The sequence below is a fragment of the Megalobrama amblycephala genome, linkage group LG3, assembly GCF_018812025.1.
Source record: "Megalobrama amblycephala isolate DHTTF-2021 linkage group LG3, ASM1881202v1, whole genome shotgun sequence".
Taxonomy (NCBI): domain Eukaryota; kingdom Metazoa; phylum Chordata; class Actinopteri; order Cypriniformes; family Xenocyprididae; genus Megalobrama; species Megalobrama amblycephala.
In genome coordinates this window covers 44106194-44132223 of record NC_063046.1, presented here as the reverse complement: position 1 = coordinate 44132223, position 26030 = coordinate 44106194, and the positions used below count along the sequence as shown (strand labels likewise).

At 37.6% G+C, this 26030-nt stretch overlaps 1 protein-coding gene across 3 annotated transcripts in view; it reads right to left on the bottom strand.

Moving 5' to 3' along the window:
* arap2 (ArfGAP with RhoGAP domain, ankyrin repeat and PH domain 2) overlaps positions 1–26030 on the bottom strand; it is a 126882-nt gene that overhangs the window by 74606 nt on the left and 26246 nt on the right. For all 3 annotated transcript variants that reach the window (XM_048185623.1, XM_048185621.1, XM_048185622.1), the window contains exons 2-7: positions 21186–21920; positions 20173–20246; positions 18744–18820; positions 17412–17476; positions 16797–17093; positions 8765–8834 (exon numbers count right to left, since the gene is read on the bottom strand). In XM_048185623.1, coding sequence (XP_048041580.1) covers positions 8765–8834; positions 16797–17093; positions 17412–17476; positions 18744–18820; positions 20173–20246; positions 21186–21823 — 1221 coding nt within the window. In that variant the 5' untranslated portion in view covers positions 21824–21920. The remainder of the gene's footprint in view (positions 1–8764; positions 8835–16796; positions 17094–17411; positions 17477–18743; positions 18821–20172; positions 20247–21185; positions 21921–26030) is intronic.

The window sequence follows — 26030 nt, the reverse complement described above, 5'->3', positions numbered from 1 at the left end:
CCAACCATAATACATCTGCTTTCTATAAAAAAGAAAAAGAAAAAAGAAAAGAGGGATTGAGTCAAGCACACACTCACACACTCAAGCAGGCCTGATTCCTAATACCAGTCCCCAGCTAACGGGCTTGGCACTCCAGTATTTATAGTCTGATGTTTTGTGGGGAGCGATGAGGGGAAACAGAGCTAGTTGTTTAGAGAAAGGAGTGTTTGGTCTGTGTGCTTCAAACCAACATAAGCCTCCAAAGCAGCAGTAGAGCTCTGTGAGACCTCCTTTAGTCTAAAGAACTCATACACAGCACTCCAGCCGCTCTGAAACAGCAGACTGTGATGGATAGGAAAGGGCAAATTCTGTGGAGAACTGAAAATGAAGATAGAGAATGAGAGGGAGACAAGAGCTCTGTTTCAAAACCAAGTGAGCTGCCTACGCAGGTAACATTTTAGGCAAAATAGATAAGTCTGTTCTAAAAGGTGGACGTCTTCATTGAGCGACCATGCTTTGGCCGAATACTAAGTGTTGTGTTGCATACATCTTTTTGTGAAGAAGGAAATCCCAGAATGCACTGTGATGAGCTCAGTGAAAAAATAATTGCAAAGTACGCTGCTAATATTCAAATGTCTGGGGTTGGTAAAAAAAAATGTTTTAATACTTTTGAAAGAAGTCTCTTATGCTCACCAACGCTGCATTTATTGAATAAAAATACTATTGTAAAATTATTTTAAATAACTTAATTTATTTTAAAATGTAATTTATTTCTGTGATGCAAAGCTGAATTTTATGCATCATTACTGCAGTCTTCAGTGTCACATGATCCTTCAGAAATCATTCTAATATTTTGATTTGCTGCTCAAGAAACATTTCTTATTGTTATCAATGTTGAAAACAGTCATGTTTTTTAATATTTATGTGGAAATTATTATACATTTCAGAATTCGTTGATGAATGGAAAGTTTAAAAGAACAGCAATTATTTAAAATAGAATTTTTTTGTAAGATTTCAAAATGTCTTTAGTCACTTTTGATCAAATTAATGCATTCTTGATGAATAAAAGTATTCATTTCTTTAAAAAATAAAAAAAAAATAATAATCATACTGACCCCAAACTTTTGAACAGTACTGTATACAATATAAAATAATAGTATAAAATAAATTATTCATTAAATACTGAAAAGTATAAAAAAATATTTTTAAGTGTAATTAATTAAAAAATAATGATCAAAATAATTTTACCAGAATTTTTATGTATATTTATGATTGAGTATAATGTTGTTCTCCTTTACTGAAATCAGTTTAGTCGAGTATTATGGAGTGCTATTTGTATAACGCACAAGTTGCTGCCTGTGTAGATTGTTCCAAAACATTTGCAGACTCACTTTATATTAAGTGGCCTTAACTACTATGTACTTACATTTAAATTAATCATTTGATACAATGCACTTATTGTGTACATACATGTTTTTACATTGTACTTGTTATATTTTAAAAATACTGTCTGTACATCTGTATACATCTGTAATTAATTTCTGTAACTACATTGATAATTACACTGTTGACCCATCCCTTACACCTTACCCCTACCCTTAAACCTACCCATATCACCAAAGCTTTCACTAACCTTACCCGTATCCACCTCAATAGCAGCAAAAGTGTTTTGCAATTCAATATGAACCCAATAAGTACATTGTACTTATTTTTGATGCAAGTACATAGTTGTTAAGGCCACTTACAGTTTTTCTCAGTCGCTTTGGTGCATTTCTCACATCAATATTCACATTTGCACAACAGTTAATGCAGTTCTCAAAACAATTAGTACAAACTGCAAAACCTAGTTGATAACCTGCAAAAGCGTATCACTTGCTCAAAATGGATAGGTCATTCCTCAAAAGCAAGTATTCGTGTCAATGAAAGTGTCAATGTCATCAAGATGAAAAGTCCTGACACCATTGTTTATGAACAAGATAGTCAAATGGCTTTGTCATGTTTTCATTATGACAGTTTACTCTGTCAATGTCTTCCAATGCAAAAAAGTCAGATCTTGGTGACACTACCTGAAAATGCTCAAGACAGCACTATATACTATTTGCACAGCCATTTGAAAAATACAGTAAAGTTACACATTACTGTATTGAATATGTATGTTTCACATTTTTACTGCATATGCTCTTTGCAATTCTAATTTGTTCACAGCATTGTGCAAAAGAAAAATGACACCCTTATTTGCAACAAACATAAACTCCCTTTGGGTAGAGCTGTTTATAACTGTAAACAATATTGCAGTACATATGTCAAATCTTTACTGTAACACTACTGTACACTACAATACACTAAATGTGTGATGCAGTAAAGCTGTACGTCTAAATGTAAAATGTACAGTGACAAGTTCTTGTCCCACTGCAAGCTTCATGTATGACACAATGACAGTAGTGCAGTGCAGATTGTTTAGTGCTGAATTACTGTCCATTTATACACACCTGTTCTCCCAACGAAATGTTTTGAATAATTGAATTTACAGTGGTTCTCCCAACATTTGGCTGCACAGTTCGACCAGCCTCAGCCATTGTGAGGCCGTGATTGACAACATGATCCACAATCGTAGCCCTGATTTCATCAGGGATCTGCCTATGTACTTGGCCTCTTCTTCCTCGTCCCCTGTTTTGTCCCCTTCTCCTTCTTCCCCGCACCCTTACCCCTCTTCCACGAAGCTGACCTTCCATTTCTGTGTCACAGTATTGTAGAAATGGCACACCTGCTTGGTTCGTATATGCTTGTAAAGTGGGGGTTTATGGGATTCACCTCTGACAGTGATTGTAGAGAAGTGGCTTATCATTGGTTGCAACTAATGCTTCACACACCCCTTCTCATCAGTGAAAGTTGAGATTCACTTGAGAGAAATTGTTCAATTTAGGAGACATTTTCAGGAAAAAAAGATTTTAAAAAATGTGTAAAATTTGCTTGCCAGATTTTGACAACTAGTTCAACATTTTTGTATGTAATGACTCAAGCAATGAAATGAGGACTATTAGTTTTATATGGAATGACTATTCAGCATTCACAAGTATTGTGAATTTTGACTGACATGACATAAGAAAATGATAATGTTATAAAACAGCAGAGAGTTGTATGAAAGCAATTGATGCATGTCCAAAAGCATTTGCAATTTGTTCGAAGGAATGAGAAACTGCTACTATGATGTGCACAAATGACTAAATGTTGTGGAGGTTGAACTAACTGTTGTGCAAATGTAAATAGTGATGTGAGAAATGCACCAAAGTGACTGAGAAAAACTGTAATATAAAGTGGGACCACATTTGCTTATGAAGGTTCCATTTGAGTAAGGATGCCATTAGAAGAGAGCAGCCTATGTAGACAGTAGGAAGTGATGTAGTTCACTGGGTTTAGGTTCATAACTAGAGTGAGAAAAGGGCAGAGTGAGACAGGGGAAAAAAATGAAAGAAAGATTCATTTGTCCATTTCGGTTGGCTGTTAATTATTATGATGACCTTGCACTATTTCTAGAACTCGTCCATCCAGAAATAGAAAAGAAGATTTAGTGAGGGACCCCCTCCGCAGCTAATGCAAATGGAAGAGGTAATGCCAAAGATAGACAGGAAGAGAGCGAATGAGGGAGAGAAAGTGAGAAAGCAGAGAGAATGAGAAAGAAAGAGGGATATGATAGCTTGGGGAATGCTTGATAGAGAGAGAATGAGTGAAGAACCAAAGGGATCAAGGAAGCGAAGCTCACAAAGCGGAGGGAAGCGTGAGTTTGCGAGCGAGAAAAAGAGAGAAAGCGGGGTCAGAGAGAGCGCCATCTTCTCAAATTAAGGCAGCATGTTAACAACGATGGCTGCAGCTAACCCTAATTATGGTAGGGGGCAGCCATCACCTCTCTCCGGGATTTCACTCCTCGCTCGCTCTTTCTCTCCAATTTTGCCTCCTTCCCTCCTCAGCCGCATTATGGCCGCAAACTCACTGGCATTTTAATGAGACTTCCTCTGTCTTAAATCTGGACAGCAGCAGAAGAGAGTAAAGGGGGATAAAAGTGAAGAGGTGTGCATGTTTATAGGAAGCTAAGTGGCAGTAATGAGGCGCTCTCTAAGCTGGCGTTAATTATTCATTATAATTACAATTTTCAGGGTCGGAATGATGAAGGGGGCTAAAAGAGTACATGTGCAAACGCAAGCGCATCCATTAAGAGTTTTTGAGACGGTTTAAGTAGGTGTGTGCTTATACAAACATACATATAACTAAGGCGTATGGTGCACAAAAAGTTTATAGCAGGATGTACTCGTATGGTTTGTGCACAACTGTGATGACATTTCATGCTCACAGCAGGTTGTTCTATACATGCACTTTGATGATCAAAAACACATACATCTGAATCTGCAATAGAGTTGAAGAGAGTGACTGATGAAGTCTGCATTTGATCAGAGACTCAGAGAGTGCTATAATGCCATTAGCTTTTGTTTTCACCAGTGCTGACTTAGTTCTGCAATGGAGCCATGGGGACACCATCTGGCAGAGGGACGCTAATGCAAGTGAGTAAAGTGTGAAAGCTGACTTGAATATATTGTGTGGGGTAAAAACCAATTTGATGCATTTGCATTTTTTTTTCTCGCATTGTCCAACACTAGCCAAAAGCACACAACTGAATATAGTATTCTAAAAGATCTGCTGCCATACACTATCTGCCAAAAATTTGGAACAATTAAGATTTTTTCATGTTTTGGAAAAAAAGTCTCTTATGCACACGATAGCTACATTTATATGACCAAAAAGACAGTATAAAGAGCAATATATGTTAATACATGTTAATATGATGATATAATGTGATGACAAAGCTGAATTTTCAGCATTATTACTCCAGTTTTCAGTGTCACATGATCCTTTAGAAATCATTCTAATATGCTGATTTGATGCTCAAATATTATCAATTATTAGAGGTGCTCAGTTATTAATAATGGTTCTTAATATTATCAATGTGGAAAACAGTTTTTGCTGTTTTTGTGGAATGCATTTTTTCAGGATTCTTTGATGATAGAAACTTGAAAAGAACAGCATTTATTTGAAATAGAAATCGTCTGTAATTTTACAAATGTATTTACTGTCACTTTTGATCAATTTTAACATTTTTAAGGAGTAAATCAGCATTTATATGTGACACTAAAGACTGGAGTAATGGCTCCTGAAAATTCTGCTTTGCCATCACAGGAATAAAAAATTACATTTTAAATAAAATTTATTAAAAAAAAAAAAAAACAGTTATTTTAAATTTACAACATTGCTGTTTTACTGTGTATTTGATCAAATAAATGCAGCCTTGGTGAGCATAAGAGACTTCTTTTAAAAAGGTAAAAAAAAAAAAAAAACTTTTGACAGTAGTGTATAAGTTGCAGGTCATGGGAAGCTCACTTTTGCCCTAAGCTGGATGACTACAACCATCAAAACCAGAGGGGTGGTGAGAAAGCTTTCCACAGACACTCCCAGAGGACTTTTGAGCTTTTCTGGATTTTCTACACTGTTGTACTTCAGATACGAGTTAACTGATCCCAACCCAAACATCTCCACACACCCTGCCTACCGACAGGTGACATTCTAAACCTCTCTCACTCACACATAAATGCTAAAACTCTGTGAAAATGTTACTTGGATCCCCTGACATCGCAGACCTGGTCGCAAGGTTGATGAAACATCAGGTAAGTTTGGCGGGAGACCATGTCGCTCCGTCCCCGAGGGTCCTGCAGAAAACCAGTGGGAGTGCGGTGCTTGCCTCTCTCCCACGCTTAAGGAGGTCTCTGATTGATGACATCATTATGTGATGTCAAGAAGTGAGCAGTGATTGAGATTAACCATTTCACTCAGAGAGGAGAGACTAAGGAGAGATCATGTCCGCTGAGGACAATCAGTTGGAGGACAATTTCTTTGAAACTCTCCTTAATTTTCTTGATTAGTGATGCTTTTCTGTCAAATTTTGCTCTAATATATAGAAGGAAGCAAGTATGCAACCATCCAGCAACCAAACATAAACACACTAAAAACTGCTTAGAGGAGCAACTTATCCATGCCCTGGAAATCACTCACAACACCATAGCATAGCCTCATGGCTGCAGGTTTTGTTTTGCCACCACTCACATGAAACGTCTAGTTGAAGGATTGGCTCACCTAAAAATGAAAATCCTGTCATTTATTACTCACCCTCATGTCATTCCACACCCGTAAGACCTTCATTCATCTTTGGAACACAAATTAAGATATTTTTGAGGAAATCCAATAGCTTGGTGAGGCCTGCATTGACATCAAGTTAATTTACACTTTCAAATGCCCAGAAAGCTACTAAAAACATATTTAAAACAGTTCATTTGACTAAAGTGGTTCAACCTTAATGTTCTGAAGTGACGAAAGTACTTTTTGTGCACAAAAAAAAAAAGAAAGAAAGAAAGAAATAACTTTATTCAACAATATCTAATGAAGCTCACATGAACCATTGGAATTTCTAAACGTTTCGAAACACTTATGACGTAATGAAGCCTCGTTTACTGAAATCATGTGACTTTGGCAATTTGATACACACTCCAAACCACTGATTCGAAACAAAAGATTCGTAAAGCTTCGAAGCTTCATGAAGCAGTGTTTTGAAATCACCCATCACTAGATAGATATTGTTAAATAAAGTTGTTATTTTGTTTCTTTGGCATCACTTCATAACATTAAAGGATTAGTTCACTTTCAAATTAAAATTTCCTGATAATTTACTCACCCCCATGTCATCCAAGATGTTCATGTCTTTCTTTCTTCAGTCGAAAATAAATTAAGGTTTTTGACGAAAACATTCCAGGATTTTTCTCCATATAGTGGACTTCAATGGCCTCCAAACGGTTGAGGGTCAAAATTACAGGTTCACTGCAGCTTCAAAGCGTTCTACACGATCCCAGACGAGGAATAAGGGTCTTATCTAGAGAAACCATCACTCATTTTCTAAAAAAAAAATTAAAATGTATACCTTTTACTGCTCATCTTAAACAAGCTCTCTTCTTCTTCTCAATTTGAATTCCAGCAATGTAAGTGTATTACTGCCCTCCACAGGTAAAAGTTTGAACTAAACTGTCATATTCAATATGCTATATATGTATATAACAATTAGTTCAAACTTTGACCTGTGGAGGGCAGTAATACACTTAGCAGTGTCTACACTGCCGGAATTTTAATAGAGAAGAAGAAGAAGAGAGCTAGTTCAAGATGAGTTAAGGTTAAAACGTATACATTAAAAAAAAAAAAAATTAGAAAATGAGTGATGGTTTCTCTAGATAAGACCCTTATTCCTCGTCTGGTATCGTTTAAAGTCCTTTGAAGCTGCAGTGAACCTGTAATTTTGACCCTCAACCGTTTGGGCTCCATTGAAGTCCACTATATGGAGAAAAATCCTGCAATGTTTTCATCAAAAACCTTAATTTCTTTTCGACTGAAGAAAGAAGGACATGGACATCTTGGATGACATGGGGGTGAGTAAATTTTCAGAAAATTTTAATTTGAAAGTTAACTAATCCTTTAAGGTTGAACCACTTTAGTCAAATGAACTGTTTTAAATACATCTTTAGTAGCTTTCTGGCCATCTGAAAGTGTTAATTAGCTTGCTGTCAATGCAGGCTTCACTGAGCCATCAGATTTTATCAAAAATATCTTAATTTGTGTTCTGAAGATGAACAAAGGTCTTACGGGTGTGGAACAGCATGAGGGTAAGTAATAAATGACAGAATTTTTCAGTTTTGGGTGAACTAACCCTTTAATGAAAGATTTTATAAAGATCTTTTGTAAATTTCCTTCCATAAATATATCAAAAATGTATTTTTGTAAGTAATATGCATTGCTAAGGACTTCATTTGGACAACTTTAAAGGCGATTTTCTCAATATTTAGAATTTTTTACACCCTCAGATTCCAGATTTTCTAATAGTTGTATCTCAGTATTTCAAATATTGTCCTATCCTAAAAAAAAAAACATACATCAATTGAAAGCTTATTTATTCAGCTTTCAGATGATGTATAAATCTCAATTTCAAAAAATTGCCCCTTAAGACTGGTTTTGTGGCCTTATGTGCAATTTATATGTTTGCATATAATTTGTGGGATGTGCTGGACCAACAACTTCAATCCACGGCAGCTCCAACTCGCAACCTACAGGACATGAAGGATCTGCTGCTAACGTCTTGATGGCAGATACCACAGGACACCTTCAGGGGTCTCGTAGAGTCCATGTCTTTGCGGGTCAGTGCTGATTTGGCAGTACGCGGAGGACCAACAGGTGGTCATAATGTTTTGGCTCATCGGTGTATATCCTATAACGTGTGTGTGGGGCTGATGGTCCTCTTTTGATTAGGCTTAAAGGACTAAAAGAAATACAAGAGCACAATACTCGCCCCCTCCTCCATTTCTATTAGAGCATCCTCTACCCCCACTGTTTCACACTGATAATATCACTCCATTCCTGCATCCAGTGCCGTTTCTGTCCTACTGCGATAATACTACCTATATCTGCAAAAAGAGTGACAGTCGACAGCTATGGAAGATCATTTCAGTTTTATACCACTGTAAGTGGAAATTAAGAGAGGGATTTGCAGCAGTATGGACATTCTGAGATACTTCAAACTGATTGTACATACGGAGTTTAAAACTGACAGCAGGCTTCTAGGCTTGTCTCAGCTCTCCCCACTCAAACTGAAACTAGAATATGACATGGCAGTGCCCTGTTGTGTGTGACAATTAGGGTGCGTCACCTTATCGCTGTTGTAGTAAGTGAGATTTCCTCCTTCAAGCTTCACCCATCTTCTCTGAAAGACGCGATTCCTACAAGTATAAAATGAAGTGTCATGTTGACAAAAGTCAAAACTAATGTGGTGGATGTTTCACAACATTATTTATGTTAAGATTAAAATGATTAAAATGAGTAAGATTAAAATGACTATCATTGAGGATTTATCAGAGTTATAAATTATCACTGGTATTATAACTGTCATTGTGGTGTGTCAAGTAATAGCTGTACAAAGAGGAAGAGAAAAAAACAAGAACAGGAAGGCTGTTTTTACAAGTGGTTCAGCATGTGTGAAAATGAATACCAAAATAAAGGGTGAAATATTCTGCAGCCTCTGTTAAAGCACTGCATGCTTGCTTTCAAATGATTCATACACTACTGTTCAAAAGTGTGGAGCCAGGAAGATTTCTTTATGGGTAATAACTTTAATAAATCATTAACAAACATTATAAAATTGATTACTGGATCTTAACTAATGTTAACTAATGAACTTAGTAAACATTACATAAGGATTAACAGATTAACAGATTGTAAATTAATTTGCTTACAAATGTTATTAAATCAATTCATACAATCATGCACAATTCATACAAATGTCGATGAATTTCAGTTCATATACCTAATGCACCTTTTTTTTTTCTTTTTTTTTTTTTTTTACATTTACAAATGTACAAATGCAAAAAGCTGTTTGGTAGCTATGAGTGATCTGGATGTTCAGTAGAAAATGTAAAAAAATTTATAAGAGTGACTGGTCCCACTTTATATTAGGTGTCTTTAAAGGTGGTAAAGAGGATGTTTTATGGTGCGTTCAAGTCTTCCTGGGTAGTTCGTATGTACGAGGTGGGAAGTCGTGTGTACGACAGTAGGTGCGTTCAAGTCACTTTCGTCGGAGTAAGATGGCGGTGTGCCTTCTCTAAATTAATTACACAAAATAACAACACTTCTGCTTCTAGAAAATGTAGAGCAAATAATGTGCATTAGTTGTATGTTGCTTTTTTATGTTTTTAATTAATTTATGAAGCCATTGTAAAATTTATTGTTACATATTACATTTTTATATTGTGAGGCTATCGTATTTTTGCTGGGAATCAGCTTACTTCGTTGTAAATAGAAAAGCCTGACAATGTCACTGCTAAATAACCTGTAAGTATTGTGGTATTTCGCCATGTTTCTGACTGACACGCCCCCAACTCGTACAGATCGGAGCTTAAAGAAAATTACGAGCTTCCCAATGGTATTTACGACGTTGTGGTGGCGTTCATGTTGGTTCTGCTCGTAAATACGATCTTTCCGACATGACTTGAACGCACCATTAGTCGACTGAGTTTTTGAAATGAGCGCATGCGGACGAACAACCCCCCTCCTTCACAGCTCATTTTAAGTGAACGCCTCCCAAAACAAGTGCACGAGTGTTTGTTTACCACAGACATTCGCTGTGTTATTAAGCCGGGCACACATTTAACGACTAGCTAAAACATTCTGACTGTGCTCAACATACAGCGATTGTTTCCTGCGACTGAAGCAGATTTATATACTTTCACATGGAATTTGAACACCGACTGTAATCGCAGACAAAACGCAACTGGCTCTGACTGGACGCGTTTGAGCGCGATCAGTCATAAGTATCAATTTACATTCATAATCGGCCTTACAAACGTTAAGCCGAGCACACACTTAGTGGATTCATTATGTCGGACTCACCGCAGGTAACTCATAATCTGCAGTTGTTACTCCTGTCTCCTGACAAAAACATTGCATGCAGAGTGTGGAAAGTTACTAGAGCGTGCAGCCGCGCGTCTCTCACAAGGAACGTCATGGCAGTGATTGACAAGCCAGAGGGCCAATCGTTTACGCGATGATCACGTAAACGATTGGCTGATGTTTTTAAGGCCCTACCTCGTGCACAGATGATGTATATTAATAATATTACTTTCAGTGCACCTAATAAATAGTCTTTTAGCACTTAGTAAAGACAGTTTCAAGTAATATTGCAAAAATTTATAAAACAAAACATCCTCTGTACCACCTTTAACTATGTACTTGCGCCAATAATAATAATAATAATAATAATAATAATAGTTAGGTGTAAATGTACTTATTGTGTTTATGTTCTTATGTACTTATACCAGTAATTTCAATAACTGGGTAATAACTAAGTAACCTAGTAACCTAATAACCATGAACCTGCACAGAAACCTACCCTTAATAACGCCTGTAAATACCTTATATTACCCAATATTTTTTGGGTAAGCACACTGTAAGTACATGCAAGTACACATAGTGGAGAATAAAGTGCAACCCAAAACACTCTTCCTGCAATTGAGGTGTGATATGGGGTCTGGTTAGAGACAGGCTTGGTGGTATGGGTAGGTTTAAGGGTTGGTTAAGGTGTCAACAGTGTACAGGGATCAATTTGATTACTATAATGGAACACAGTTCAAACGGTTTATTATTTTACATTGCAGGGCTTGACACTAACCACCCCCAAAAGCAGGTGGATTTCATAATGGGGTTGAATTTTATATATAATATATAAATATATCAATGGCCTTTTAAAAAGGCATCTGAAATAATAAACTAAGTGCAATGTAGTAATGCCCGTATTGCGCATCATTTTGCTCATTCCGCAGATCATGTGCACTCCCAAAGTGCGCACACATAAAGCCACCTCTCAGTACTAAATTGAGTTCTTTTCTGCTGCTTATTGTGCTTAAATAGTCAAATACACACAAAATAATGTCAAAGGCTGCAAAGGATCCATCTGTTGCCACAGGAAACGGCGAACGCATTTAGAGGCCACATTTGAAGGACTGAAACAGCCTTCGTCGAGCCGTGGTGACACAATCAGCCTTCGAATGTGATCTTTGAAGGATGTTGCCTCTGAATTGGGATGTAGCCAGAGAGTTATGCTTTAAGTGAACGTAAACAGTTGAGAAATAAAACGTGGGTAAGCACACTGTAAGTACATGCAAGTACACATAGTGGAGAATAAAGTGCAACCCAAAACACTCTTCCTGCAATTGAGGTGTGATATGGGGTCTGGTTAGAGACAGGCTTGGTGGTATGGGTAGGTTTAAGGGTTGGTTAAGGTGTCAACAGTGTACAGGGATCAATTTGATTACTATAATGGAACACAGTTCAAACGGTTTATTATTTTACATTGCAGGGCTTGACACTAACCACCCCCAAAAGCAGGTGGATTTCATAATGGGGTTGAATTTTATATATAATATATACATATATCAATGGTCTTTTAAAAAGGCATCTGAAATAATAAACTCCCAAAGTGCGCGCACATAAAGCAACCTCTCAGTACTAAATTGAGTTCATTTTTGCTGCTTATTGCGCTTAAACAGTCAAATACACACAAAATAATGTCAAAGGCCACAAAGGATCCATCTGTCATCACAGGAAACGGCGAACGCATTTAGAGGCCACATTTGAAGGATTGAAACAGCCTTCGTCGAGCCGTGGTGACAATCAGCCTTCGAATGCGATCTTCGAAGGATGCTGCCTCTGAATAGGGATGTAGCCAGAGAGTTATACTTTAAGTTACAGTTGAGAAATAAAACGTGTAACAGCATAATGGATCCCTTTGTCAGGTCTTAAAGTGACAGCAGTCTAATATACCTGCTACCAAATTATGAGATAATATTAAAAATATCTACAGTACAGTATATGGCAGTTTTTCTCCATGGTATCAATGTCAAAATTGTGGCCAGTGAAAATGCTGAGTGCTTAGTCACTTTGGAAAACCACGAGCCACAGTGGCTGGTGAGCAAAAAAGTTAACATCACGCCATGTTACACTGTTTCGATAAATGTAGTATTCTCAAGTATTGTGGATTTTCAAGTATTCTCTAGAAAAAAAATTATTTGTTTTCTCCTGTTGATGTATTATTCAAGGAATATCCTGTTTAAGGATATTATACTAAGTGTTGAGGCAATAAAAACATGTTTTGCACCCAAATTACAATTATGTGTTATGTCTTTAACAAGCATTTAGCTAAACTTCAACCAATCACCCTTTAGATTGGGTACTGCAAAAACATGAAGAAATAATTAATAAATGATTTGTAAAAATGTGTAAATAGTAGAAGTCTGCCTACACACCACAACAAATGAAAACAAAATGTGTGACCTTTATAGACTCTGGTTATGAGTTAATGAATAATATGTTGACATGAATAGTGTAAAGTGCTTAAAATTACTAATTCAATTAAATTTTAAACATTTGTGAATGTAAAAAGTGCATTAGGTAAAAAATGAATTGAACTTTAATGACATTTGTTTTATTTACATTACTTATCGATTAATAGATCATTTAAAGATGAACAATCTCATAGCTATTCGAATATATATTAACCAATGATCCATTAAGCATTATGTTTCTTTATTATTTATTAATGCAGCTTTTAATCATTGTAAACATCTGTCATTTGTAGATTTTATAAAAAGTGCATGATAGTATGAATGTTTAATAACATTTGTAAGCCTTTCAATTTTCATTAAATAATGATCTGTTAATCATTATGATAAAGTTTAATATGTTCATTTGTAAACATTAACAAGCACATTATCTATTTATAGCTATATATTAACTAATGATTAAGCATTATGTAATGTTTGTTAATAATTTATTAATGAAAGTTATTATAAAGTGTTACCTTTTTATGTTTTTGAAAGAAGTCTTTATCTGCATTTAATCAGAAATACAGTAAAAACGGTAATATTGTGAAATAATATTACAATTTGAAATAACTCCTTTCTATTTAAATATATTTTAAAATGTAATTTAGTCCTGTGATGGCAAAGCTGAATTTTCAGCATCATTACTCCAGTCTTCAGTGTCACATGATCCTTCAGATATCCTTCCAATATGATGATTTGATGCTCAAGAAACTTCTTATTGAAGTTATTTTACAATTTCTAATATGTATGTAAAAGTTATATATATATATATTGTAAACTTGTTTATATTATATACACACATTATATATATATATATATATATGATTTTAGCAAATGGCTGCAATATAATAAAGAGTTTTAGGTTTTAGTTTTAAAATTTAAGGGGGTCTGAATACTTTCCGTACCCACTGTGTGTGTGTATGTATATATGTATATATATATATATATATATATATATATATATATATATATATATATATATATATATATATATATATATATATATATATATATATATATATATATATATATATATATATATATATATATATATATATATATATATATATATACATATATACATACACACACACAGTGGGTACGGAAAGTATTCAGACCCCCTTAAATTTTAAAACTAAAACCTAAAACTCTTTATTATATTGCAGCCATTTGCTAAAATCATTTAAGTTCATTTAAGTTCATTTTTACACACAGCACTCCATATTGACAGAAAAACAGAATTGTTGACATTTTTGCAGATTTATTAAAAAAAGAAAAACTGAAATATCACACTCATATATTTAACTCAGGTGCTGTCCATTTCTTCTGATCATCCTTGAGATGGTTCTACACCTTCATTTGAGTCCAGCTGTGTTTGATTATACTGATTGGACTTGATTAGGAAAGCCACATACCTGTCTATATAAGACCTTACAGCTCACAGTGCATGTCAGAGCAAATGAGAATCATGAGGTCAAAGGAACTGCCTGAAGAGCTCAGAGACAGAATTGTGGCAAGGCACAGATCTGGCCACGGTTACAAAAAAATTTCTGCTGCACTTAAGGTTCCTAAGAGCACAGTGGCCTCCATAATCCTTAAATGGAAGACATTTGGGACGACCAGAACCCTTCCTAGAGCTGGCCGTCCGGCCAAACTGAGCTATCGGGGGAGAAGAGCCCAAAGATCACTGTGGCTGAGCTCCAGAGATGCAGTCGGGAGATGGGAGAAAGTTGTAGAAAGTCAACCATCACTGCAGCCCTCCACCAGTAGGCGCTTTATGGCAGAGTGGCCCAACGGAAGCCTCTTCTCAGTGCAAGACACATGAAAGCCCGCATGGAGTTTGCTAAAAACACCTGAAGGACTCCAAGATGGTGAGAAATAAGATTCTCTGGTCTGATGAGACCAAGATAGAACTTTCTGGCCTTAATTCTAAGCGGTATTTGTGGAGAAAAGCAGGCACTGCTCATCACCTGTCCAATACAGTCCCAACAGTGAAGCATGGTGGTGGCAGCATCATGCTGTGGGGGTGTATTTCAGCTGCAGGGACAGGACGACTGGTTGCAATCGAGGGAAAGATGAATGCGGCCAAGTACAGAGATATCCAGTACAGAGTGCTCAGGACATCAGACTGAGCTGAAGGTTTACTTTCCAACAAGACAATGACCCTAAGCACACAGCTAAAATAACGAAGGAGTGGCTTCACAACAACTCTGTGACTGTTCTTGAATGGCCCAGCCAGAGGCCTGACTTAAACCCAATTGAGCATCTCTGGAGAGACCTAAAAATGGCTGTCCACCAACGTTTACCATCCAACCTGACAGAACTGGAGAGGATCTGCAAGGAGGAATGGCAGAGGATGCCCAAATCCAGGTGTGAAAAACTTGTTGCATCTTTCCCAAAAAGACTCATGGCTGTATTAGATCAAAAGGGTGCTTCTACTAAATACTGAGCAAAGGGTCTGAATACTTAGGACCATGTGATATTTCAGTTTTTCTTTTTTAATAAATCTGCAAAAAGGTCAACAATTCTGTGTTTTTCTGGCAATATGGGGTGCTGTGTGTACATTAATGAGGAAAAAAAAATTTAAACTTAAATGATTTTAGCAAATGGCTGCAATATAACAAAGAGTGAAAAAATTAAGGGGGTCTGAATACTTTCCGTACCCACTGTATATATATATATATATATATATATATATATATATATATATATATATATATATATATATATATATATATATATAATGTTTTATATTATATATAAAAATTTCCCAAGCCATAAAATACAAAGCGTAAAAAGTAAATCTGAAACGGAAACCAGACACTGCTTTGGTGCCTTCATCTCAATGTGATCATGTATATATTAATGACACATTTTCAATCATTTTAGAAGGCCAACAAACAGAACGAGGCCACTTTGCAAATACAGTCCACAATGATGAAGTGTTAATTGACTCAACATGTAATATTAAGTTGATCAAGATATATCAACAATCTAACATAATTTGATTCTTTGAATTTGAACAAATTAAATATCAAGCATCAGGTCATGTGGTCAGAGGGAGAAGTCAATGTTGTTAAATGTGAAATGTGTGCTGTGTTATGGGACTCTATGGTGGATTCCAAACAGTTTTCAGCTTCAAAACAGCTGAACATTGGACACTTCACAGTCAGCTCATGCGGTGTGGAATATAGCTTCCCCCAGTTGTGTGGCTTCTTATTGCGTAACCGTTCCATTCCGTGCTGATCCGGGCCAGCTGGTATGGTTACGGTTTCATTTTCCACTGTGGCGCTGATAACGGCAGCTCTTTGGAATGTAATACAAAAGCATCAGTCATTGCCTTGGTAACGCAACGGTTTACTGATGATATGAGATGAAAATAATGGCCGCGTTATGGAGGATGATCAGATATTTCTTTTAATTTTATTATTATTTTTTTTTACCTCGCTCAAATAGAGCGCAGCCAGCTACAGAGAAACTGGTAGCCAGGCAACCTACAAGTGACCAGTCCTGAGTGGCGACGTCACTTCACGGATTCTACCAGCACGATTCAGCGTGGTTAGACAACCATGCCGAGAATTCCAGGCCGAGAACAGTTTGAAATCTTGCCGTGCCATACCAGGCTCAAGTGGAAACACAACTGGAACCGTTCCGTACCATTCTAAGAACCGTTCGGCCCGACGGTGGAAAAGCGGCTATTGATATGTGCTTTAATACTCAACTGAAAGCATTCTCAAGAATAATCCTAAAAGAAAAGAGACAAACAAAGAGTGCAAAGCATCAAACAGAGGCCTGCATGGTCCTTACCCTTGAGGGGAGAGTTTGTCCAGCCAGCCTGCTTTGGCGGCAGAGTGACGGATCCCATAGAAGCAGGCGTAGGGAGAAATGGAAACTTCTATTTGAGGGGGTAGGTCATCCAGTGCCATACTGTATATGTCATTCACATCTGTTTGTGGCTGGGCCACAGCTGATGGTAGAGCAGGAGGTGTAGGATGATTAGAAGACGCTTGGACAATGGAGTAATCATCATCATCATCAACATGTTGCTTGGAAAGGGCTTGCTTGTTATTGTGTGATTTTTCTTTGGTTTGAGTCAGCTTGTTTCTAAAAAAAAAAAAAAAAAAAGAAGAAGAAGAAGAAGAAGAAGAATCACCATCCCACTGAGCATAAATTTGTTAAGACTACTTGCTTACTTTTACTTACTTACTCAAGAAGTCAAAGTTAACCGAAACTGTTTGGCTAACAACATTATTCCAAACGTACAGGTCATACAAGTTTGGAACAACATGAAGGTGAGTTAATGATAACAGAATTTTCATGACTGTGTGAACTATCCCTTTAAGAATAGACTTCACATAAATGTTTATTTTAGAATTGTTAAAGTCCAAGCTAAAGGACACTGAAGTTCAACACAACACTTACCTCAACATCTGCTCTTCCAGGTTCTCTTTTACTCCTTGATTGGACATTACATCTTTGCCCAAATCCTAAAAAAAAAAGAAAAAAGGAAGCAAAATGAAACTCTACAACACTGCAAGACACTTCTATTAACTTTAAGCAAAAGCAAGCCTATTTTGTAAATTATGTTTTAAAATACCATGCACCCCCTTTTATGCACGTCTTATGGCATTTTCAGACCTGTAGACCAAAATAGGGACTTAAATTGTTATGTTGCTTGCATTTTATCCACTGTTTGTTTAGCTTTCACAGAGCAACACTTCGAAGTGTACCAAAATGTGTTAAATATCTATAAATTATCATTAAGAGCGGTTTTTTTTTGCAATGCACCCATTTTGTAGAGCAGTGACATTTTGATGAAGTGACAGTGACATAGGATGAAGAGGTCACATGCAAACCAAGAAAGAGTTTTTTTCTATCAGGCCGAGACCACACTGTCCAGCTCACCTCAGATTGATTATTTCGATGTGGATCCGAGTGATTGCCATATTCACATATGCCTAAATAAACTGAACTAATGTAGAAAATGCACCAGGTTTAGAAAACAAATCCTCCAAACTAGACAGCTGTGAAAATGCCTAGTGTTAAAGGATTAGTAAACTTTCAAATGAAAAAGTGTTTGTGTAAGAAAAATATCCATATTTAACAAGTCATTAAGTCAATTTTCTAGCTTCCGCCAGACCGCCTTCCGTATTTAACTTAGGAAGAAAGCTTAACTGACGTCGGGTCAGTTAAGCTTTTTTCGTAAGTTGAATATGGAAGGCGTAGGACGTAGCATAAGAGTTTTGAACCATGAGAAAAGCTTAACCGATGCGATGTCAGTTACGCTTTTTTCCTAAGTTGAATACAGAAGGCGGTCTGGCGGAAGCTCGATATTTTACTTCATAACTTGTTAAATATGGATATTTTTCTTACACAAACACATTGCTTTGCTTCAGAAGGCCTTTATTAACCCCCTGGAGCCGTGAGGAGTATGTTTTGCTATGGACGGATGCACTTTCTTGAGGTTTATACTCGTTGGTCTTGTTCACTCCCATTATAAAGCTTAGATGTGGCAGGATATTTATTAATATAACGCCGATTGTGTTCATCTGAAAGAAGAAAGTCATATACACCTAGGATGGCTTGAGGGTGAGTAAAGCTTGGGGTAATTTTCATTTGAAAGTGAACTAATCCTTTAAGAATAGGAGTATGCTCTACAAGTGAGGTCATTAGATCATGTGATTTTACCACTGATAATATGTCATTCATTTTAGCAAAACAAATTCCAGGATGAAATTTTTGGCATTCACTTACCGTTTCATTTTCTGTTGAATTGTACAGAAAAAGCTCTCCATATGGGGCAATGGGGGACAAGGTCCTTGGATGAGATGCTGTAATTAACACAACAGGAAAGAGTAATTTTGACAAAGCAGGTAGTGGTTTTGGTGGTTTGAGTCTTTGAGTAGGGCAAAGGAGAATGTAAGACAAAGAAAGAACGAGGCATGAGGAAAAAAAGAACAAGCATAAAATGAGATCCCACACAATGTCCTTTAGTGCAGCCAGCTTGGAAAATGTACCAAAGAGGGAGCAGCTTGGGTGACTGGTTGTCAAGGTGACAAATGACCACCATATCTCTGCGGAGACAGTAAGGGGCAGCATGAATTCCAGACTGTTCCCTCTGGACGGACACACACATAGATATATAGCTAATAGACAGGGCCCCCCGCAAGATAAGACCCTACTGTAGGGTGTTTGATCTAGATGCAGCTATGTTATCTATGATAGAACTGTACTGTATTGTATCACATCTTAACCCAGTAGCAGAGATGTCATTTTAGATCAGCATCATCGTTTATCATTATCAAGTGTTGACCTTCTAACTACAGATGATACTCTCGCTCACTCTCTTTCTCTCTCTCTCTCTCTCTGCCCTGTTTTATCGGTCTTCTGCAAGAACCTGTTTCAGGAAAACAGTGTAAATTGCTCACTGAGCATTTTGTAAATGAACATGGGATATCACAGTCATTTTTTGCCACCTTATATGCTGTCATCCTTAACATGAAGGTGTCAAAATATTATTAAACCATTGATTAAACATTGATTAAACATTGATTTTTTTTCTCAGCATATTCTCCTCTGTTGCAAACTAATTCCCTTGTTCCCACTCAACACTTTTTAGTTGGAGTACCTAAAACTTTTCCTCTAAAACTTCATCTACCTTTCCATTACATTATCTCTCCAGAGAGTAAAAACAGAATTAGTTTGTAGATGTTGTAGATATAAGCATTATTAAACCACTTTTATACCCAAGTCTGGTTTCTGACTTCAGTATAACTTCCAATTCTCAACTACACACACACATATACACACACACAGTCTCATGCAAACAATTTCCAAGCTATTCCTCTAGGACACTAAAAGTACCTTTCTCACTGCAGTTACAAACACTGCAACATGTTCAGAAAGGGGACACAATGGAACATTTCAAAGCCAAAGGCGGTTTCAAAGAGACCCACAAAAGCAAGTTGCTGTAGGTTTGGCAAACTAGGCTTCTCCACATACATGCATAAGGAGATAAGAGAAAATTCCATTGAGAGACTGCAGCACTGGCTTTGTCACTTTCACAATGAATATTTGAAATCCCTTTTATTTTAACAGGGTAAAAAATGGCTCAATGACTCAATTACGAATAATAAAAAAGATATAAACCTCTAAAACTGAAATAAAGTGATGCATAGTGTACCTTCTTGACTGCTTGTGGGGCAGACGGGTCCCTCAGACCTTGTGAGATGGTCAGTGTTGTGTGCTGCCTCATTCCTGCACACACATTTGAGAGGATAAATGTGTGAATGTTTTTGTTACTATCTGAATGAACCCACACAACATTTTACAGTCCCATTCTGTGACACTCAAATGAAGACTCCACAGTATTCCCATGCACTGATCACTAAAGGAAACAGATCCCTTGGGAGAAGTACTAAATTGTTTCTTCAACTTTGGGCACTTTAATTTGTCTACCAGCAATGTCCATCAGTTTATATACCTGTGAAACATGAGTTCTAAGTGTCAGTTGTTTTTGGAAATCATGAACATATAGACCACAGTGTCTTTTTGAACACATGCCAATAGCATTGGTGAAAATGCTGATAATGTACATTTTTTTTAAACATTTTTGGAATAAAATGGCCAATCTGTTGTTTTGCTGAGGCTAATTACTTAGTTTATATACCCTAAACACAATTTAAAAAACAAGTATATAAACATAATTCCTTGAATGTTTGTGTACTGACAGTATTATGTCTCAATTTTCCAACCCAAAATGACATTCAGTTTCATTTTAAGTAAGATCCTAATGAGTAATCACAAATAGTGACGCACTGAATTTTTGGTAACCAAAATTATTCAACCGAAACAGTAAAAATAATGAATTTTAGGCTGTCATTTTAGAGAACTGTAATCATAGACCGAAACAGCGCTTTTATGATGCCATGCTTCAACTGTCAATTGTCAAACTGGCAGGATTTCCAGATGTAATTACAGAAACGTTATTTTCGGTTTCGGTTGTTCAGCAAAATGAAACGTTTTGGTAAAAATTTGAGTAAAAAAATTTGAATTTGAGTCCTGGCTCATGCTCCGTTCCTGACCCCATGCCCTTTCTCTCCCACTTTGTTTCCTGTCCTCTCTCCAGCTATACTATCTAAAGAAAGACATCAAAAATATATATATTTAAAAATATTAATTTGTATATTTACTCACCAGTCATAAGGAGGTTTGAAGGGATGTTCAGGGATCTCTGGTACAGGTCTGTGTCGTAGCTTATAGGAGCGGGAGGACCTCGGCCTGGAGGATTCATTAACAAAGGAGCACTTCTCATATATTTCATTTTCAACCATTTCTCCTTGAAACCCTACAGAAGCTAATTCTGTGGGAAAGTCATCATTCTCATCTGGAATAGGTTCTTCTGAAAAGTTCTCCAGTGATTCACTGCTGCCATGCTCAGAGGTGGAGCTAGAGCTGGAGGAAACTCTCTCTGAGTCAGCAATAGTCCTTGCAGGAACAGTTTGGCTTGTCGTCTGGATCTTACTGCCCTGAGGATGCTGAGATGATGTTCCTCTCTGCTTATCCTTGGGAAACACTTGTCTAGGCCTTGGGATCGGCTTTCTCCTCACTGGTACTTTCATAGAACTTCCATCCACTTCCACCATCAGGGTCTCCAGGCTGCTTAAGATCCTCCGTCGGTGACCTGTGGGAATATGGTCCACTTTGAGAAGCTTCTCCTCAGTTAGGCTCCTGAGGTCCTTAAGGCAACAGTAGCCAGCCTGGGCAAAGCTGGAGGCATATTGGGGCAGGTGCAGACTGGTTAGCCACACAGTAATCTCCTGGTCAGGCTCCATAGAAGATGAGACTCAGGGGTCTTCAGTTGTCATGAAATCTACCATATGGCATTGGATGACAAGGTTGAGACCAGTTGAAAAGATGTGGGAACACACCCTATAGGGAAAATAAACTTGTGTTTAGGGGTGGGCGATATGGTCAAAAATATCATGTCACGATTTTATTCAGGCAGGATCTGGATCCTATCACAATTATTTTTCAAATGTTTGACAGACCATTTAGGGTAAAGTAGGGGTGGGGGATATGATCAAAATTTAAGCACAATAAGACGCGAAAGAGAACTTAGTTTGGTACTCGCATGGCATGCTGTGTGACAGGCTTTTAGTGTGTGCGCACGCTTTGGGTGTGTGGAATTACAAATTTAAGAATCTGTTTAAAATCTGCAGATCCTACATCCTGACCATTTGGCAGGACAAGCTCAAGATACAGCAGTGCTTTTGTCTCTATGATAATGTAAAGGTATAGGTGATACTGCCAGACTGATTGGATTAGCACCTATGCATTTGAATGACACATTTATGCTGATTAGATCATGGCTGGGAAATGTAGGCAATGATCTGATTCCTGTACTGCATTTGCATCCTTTGTTTAGATTGTCCACACCCCTACTCTATGTATCCCTCCCCCTTGAATGTATATGAACTACCAAGTCACTGCCTTAGTTAGATTTTGGATGACCACAGCGACGCACAGCGTGTTTCTCAATAAAGAGTAACTTCTGCTTCAAGAGATCCCAAAGTCTCCTGGTCTATGCTTCTGAGATTTCCAACAGTTTTGGTGCCGTGACCCGGATAGAGCTTCTCATCTCAATCCAGATTGAAACTTCAAGCACAACAAAGATCTGATCCAAAAGAAGATCCAGGCTGAATTTTCCTGTACACCCAAGGGTTGGTGAGTGATACTCTATCCAAAAGAATCATTAAGACCAGTACAAAGTTGTTATCCTCTGCGCCGTCAGAGAGGAGTTAACAGACAGCTGTAGGGTTTGGTTAACTAAGTTATCCTCTAAAAATGTTCTTTTAGAGATGAAGTTTATCCTCTGTTTAGGCAGGGAAGTTTAGCATCACATGCTAATAATTAGGTATCCTCTGTTCAGGCAGGGAAGAATTAGTGTAAAGTGCTAATAATTTGTGTTGTCCTCTGTTTTATCAGGGAAGGTGGTGTGTTAACAGAATAGCCATCCTCTACTTTGCTAGAGAAGAAGGTTCATCCTCTGTTAATTCAGGGAAGGTTATAACTGTTGAAGTGTGGTAGCAAGTTGTTTCAACTCTGCTCGTCAGAGAAGGTTGAATACATTACGATGTGTATTTACTAGGTTAACCTCTGCTCTGTCAGGGAAGTGTTGAAGTGTATTGTTGTGCCAGAAAGACATTACAAAATGTTGAGAAAGAACGCTAGACTAATTCCAACAACTGAGAAAGGTGGACTAGCTACCCCTTTATGGACAGATAGTGAGTTCAAATCATTGTTAGGAAAACACATGGACTCAATAGTGACTGAGTCAGTCAGATTGGATTTGACAAAGAAATTTGGGATTCATCCAGAAAAAGTTTGGTCCATTGAAGAATGCAAAAAGGTACTTGGTGCTTGTATTCGGAAGAAAAATATGATGGGCATTATCTGCTGCCACAGAGAATTTACTCTATCCATTGCACAAGACCAAATTCAACGTATTGCTAAGTTAGAAGAGCAGAACAAACAGTTGCACACTAGAGTGTCTCGTCTCACTCAGAAGTTGGGCCTTAACAAAGCCTCAACCAAATGTGACTCAAAAGACCAACAGTCAGATGAAAGCTATCCTGACTTACAGAGTTTCTGTAGACTTGAGGATAATAGCAATACTGGATTGATGGATAAAGATGTAAATGCAGTTGAAGTGTGTGGAGTGAGACAAAAGGCTCAGAGTAGGGCAAAAGGGGTTGACACAGTTCCATCTGTAACCCCCATACTGCAGTTACAAGCAGTCAGTACCACTATAGGTCCTGAAGACATAGAAAGAATTGCTGAGAATTTGCCATCAGTGCATAGAAACTTTTCTGAGTTTAGGACAGAGTTGTCCAGAAAAATGAAGCTCTATGATATGTCCCTAGCTGAAGTCACCCAGCTAATTTCACAAATCCTGAAAGAGTCAGAATTCAATGATTTTGAAAGTGCTGTAAATAATTCTGAGTTTCAGCATTCCAGCAAAGGTGAATTGAGAGAAGGAGTTCTGAGAGTGTTACAGAACCTTGTTGGACCAAAGGTAGACTGGTCAAAGATCACTAGTTGTGTACAGACGAAGGATGAAACTGTAAGTGAGTACACTGAAAGATTTTGTCAGTCAGCTGCAGCATACAGTGGAATAGCTGACACTCCAGAGAAGGTGTTAGAGGATAATGGACCACTGGTCTGCATGTGGTTTGATGGGCTCTCATCAGAATACAGAAATGCATTGCCTTTCTTAGACCTCACATGGTCCAATGGAACTCTGCAAAACAACTTTAATAGGTTAGCTGTTTGGGAAAGAGACTCTGATGTCAAGACAAGAGTAAAAATTGCAGCAGCATCCTTTAAGGTCAACACAGAGAATCGACAGAAACGTAAATGTCCTAAGAGAGAAGGCACTTGTCATTACTGTGGTAAACCTGGACATTGGATGAAAGAGTGTAGGAAAAACAAAAAGACATTTAAAGAAATGAACAGCTTTACTCAGCTCCTACTCAGTCTACTTGCTACATTGAAACTGCCCCTCCCCTCTTCTCCAAACTCTTGGAGCAGCAGCTTGCTGACATGCTAACCATTTGGGCTGTGAGTGCTTAATTTCCCCAGTCATTTACAAGAAAGCTGAAAGACTCGTTCTGAACAAAAGAAAGTTGACTATCACTTCCACCATTTGGGGACACAGGTTAAGTACACTCACAGCCTTAAATGTTATGCTACAGCACACTCCATTCACTTATCCATCCTCAATGGGTTATGATGTCTACTATGACTGATGTTTCAATGGAAGATGGAGATGTAGCACCTTAAATTTGGAAATTAACTACAGGGAGAGAATAGGACACACAGACCAGTGAGGAGCCCAGGGAAGAACCGAAGTGCAAAAGGCCTCGGGGGTTAACCCTGTGGTGAAGACTTCCTCATAGGTTTCCCCCTCTCTCAGTTTATCCCCACCTTACTGGTCTATAGGAGTCAAATTGATTAAGACTAGGTTAAGAAAAAGAAGAACAAAACCACTATACGATCACTAGAAGTTTATGATGATCAGAGTTAGACAGAAAAACTATACGATCATCAGAGGTCTAACGTACTAAAGTCTATGCATGAATACTGCTGGTCTGCTGTCTCTTTGTTTTCTTGTGTGCAGGTATGTGTATATGCCATGACGTCTCACAAGCAGCACCTGGTGTAAAGCATCACCTCAGATATCCATGAACAACCTTCATGATGACGGACTCATCAGAGCAACTCGGAGTTGCACGACGACAAATAATCATCTTGGGACAAACATGGAAATGGACTCTCCCGGGAACAGACTCCACAGCTATTCAGGCGCCATGGACTTTTAGGACTTCCACGCTTATGCTACATGGTTTTTCTGTGTCATCATGTAGTTAATACAACATGTTACCACCCTGCGTTGTATATGTGTGTCAACAGTATACTCAAGTTAAAGAACACCACTTATGTAAATGTTGGACACGACACAGAATAAGATGTATGTGCCTGTAACTGTTACAAGTTGCATGACTGGAAGATGGAATTTATGTTAACAAACATATGTTATAGAAGGGATTTAAGAAGGTTTAATTTTGTATTATGTGAGAGTTATTAGAACTCTCAAAGGGGGAACTGTGGAATTACAAATGTAAGAATCTGTTTAAAATCTGCAGATCCTACATCCTGACCATTTGGCAGGACAAGCTCAAGATACAGCAGTGCTTTTGTCTCTATGATAATGTAAAGGTATAGGTGATACTGCCAGACTGATTGGATTAGCACCTATGCATTTGAATGACACATTTATGCTGATTAGATCATGGCTGGGAAATGTAGGCAATGATCTGATTCCTGTACTGCATTTGCATCCTTTGTTTAGATTGTCCACACCCCTACTCTATGTATCCCTCCCCCTTGAATGTATATGAACTACCAAGTCACTGCCTTAGTTAGATTTTGGATGACCACAGCGACGCACAGCGTGTTTCTCAATAAAGAGTAACTTCT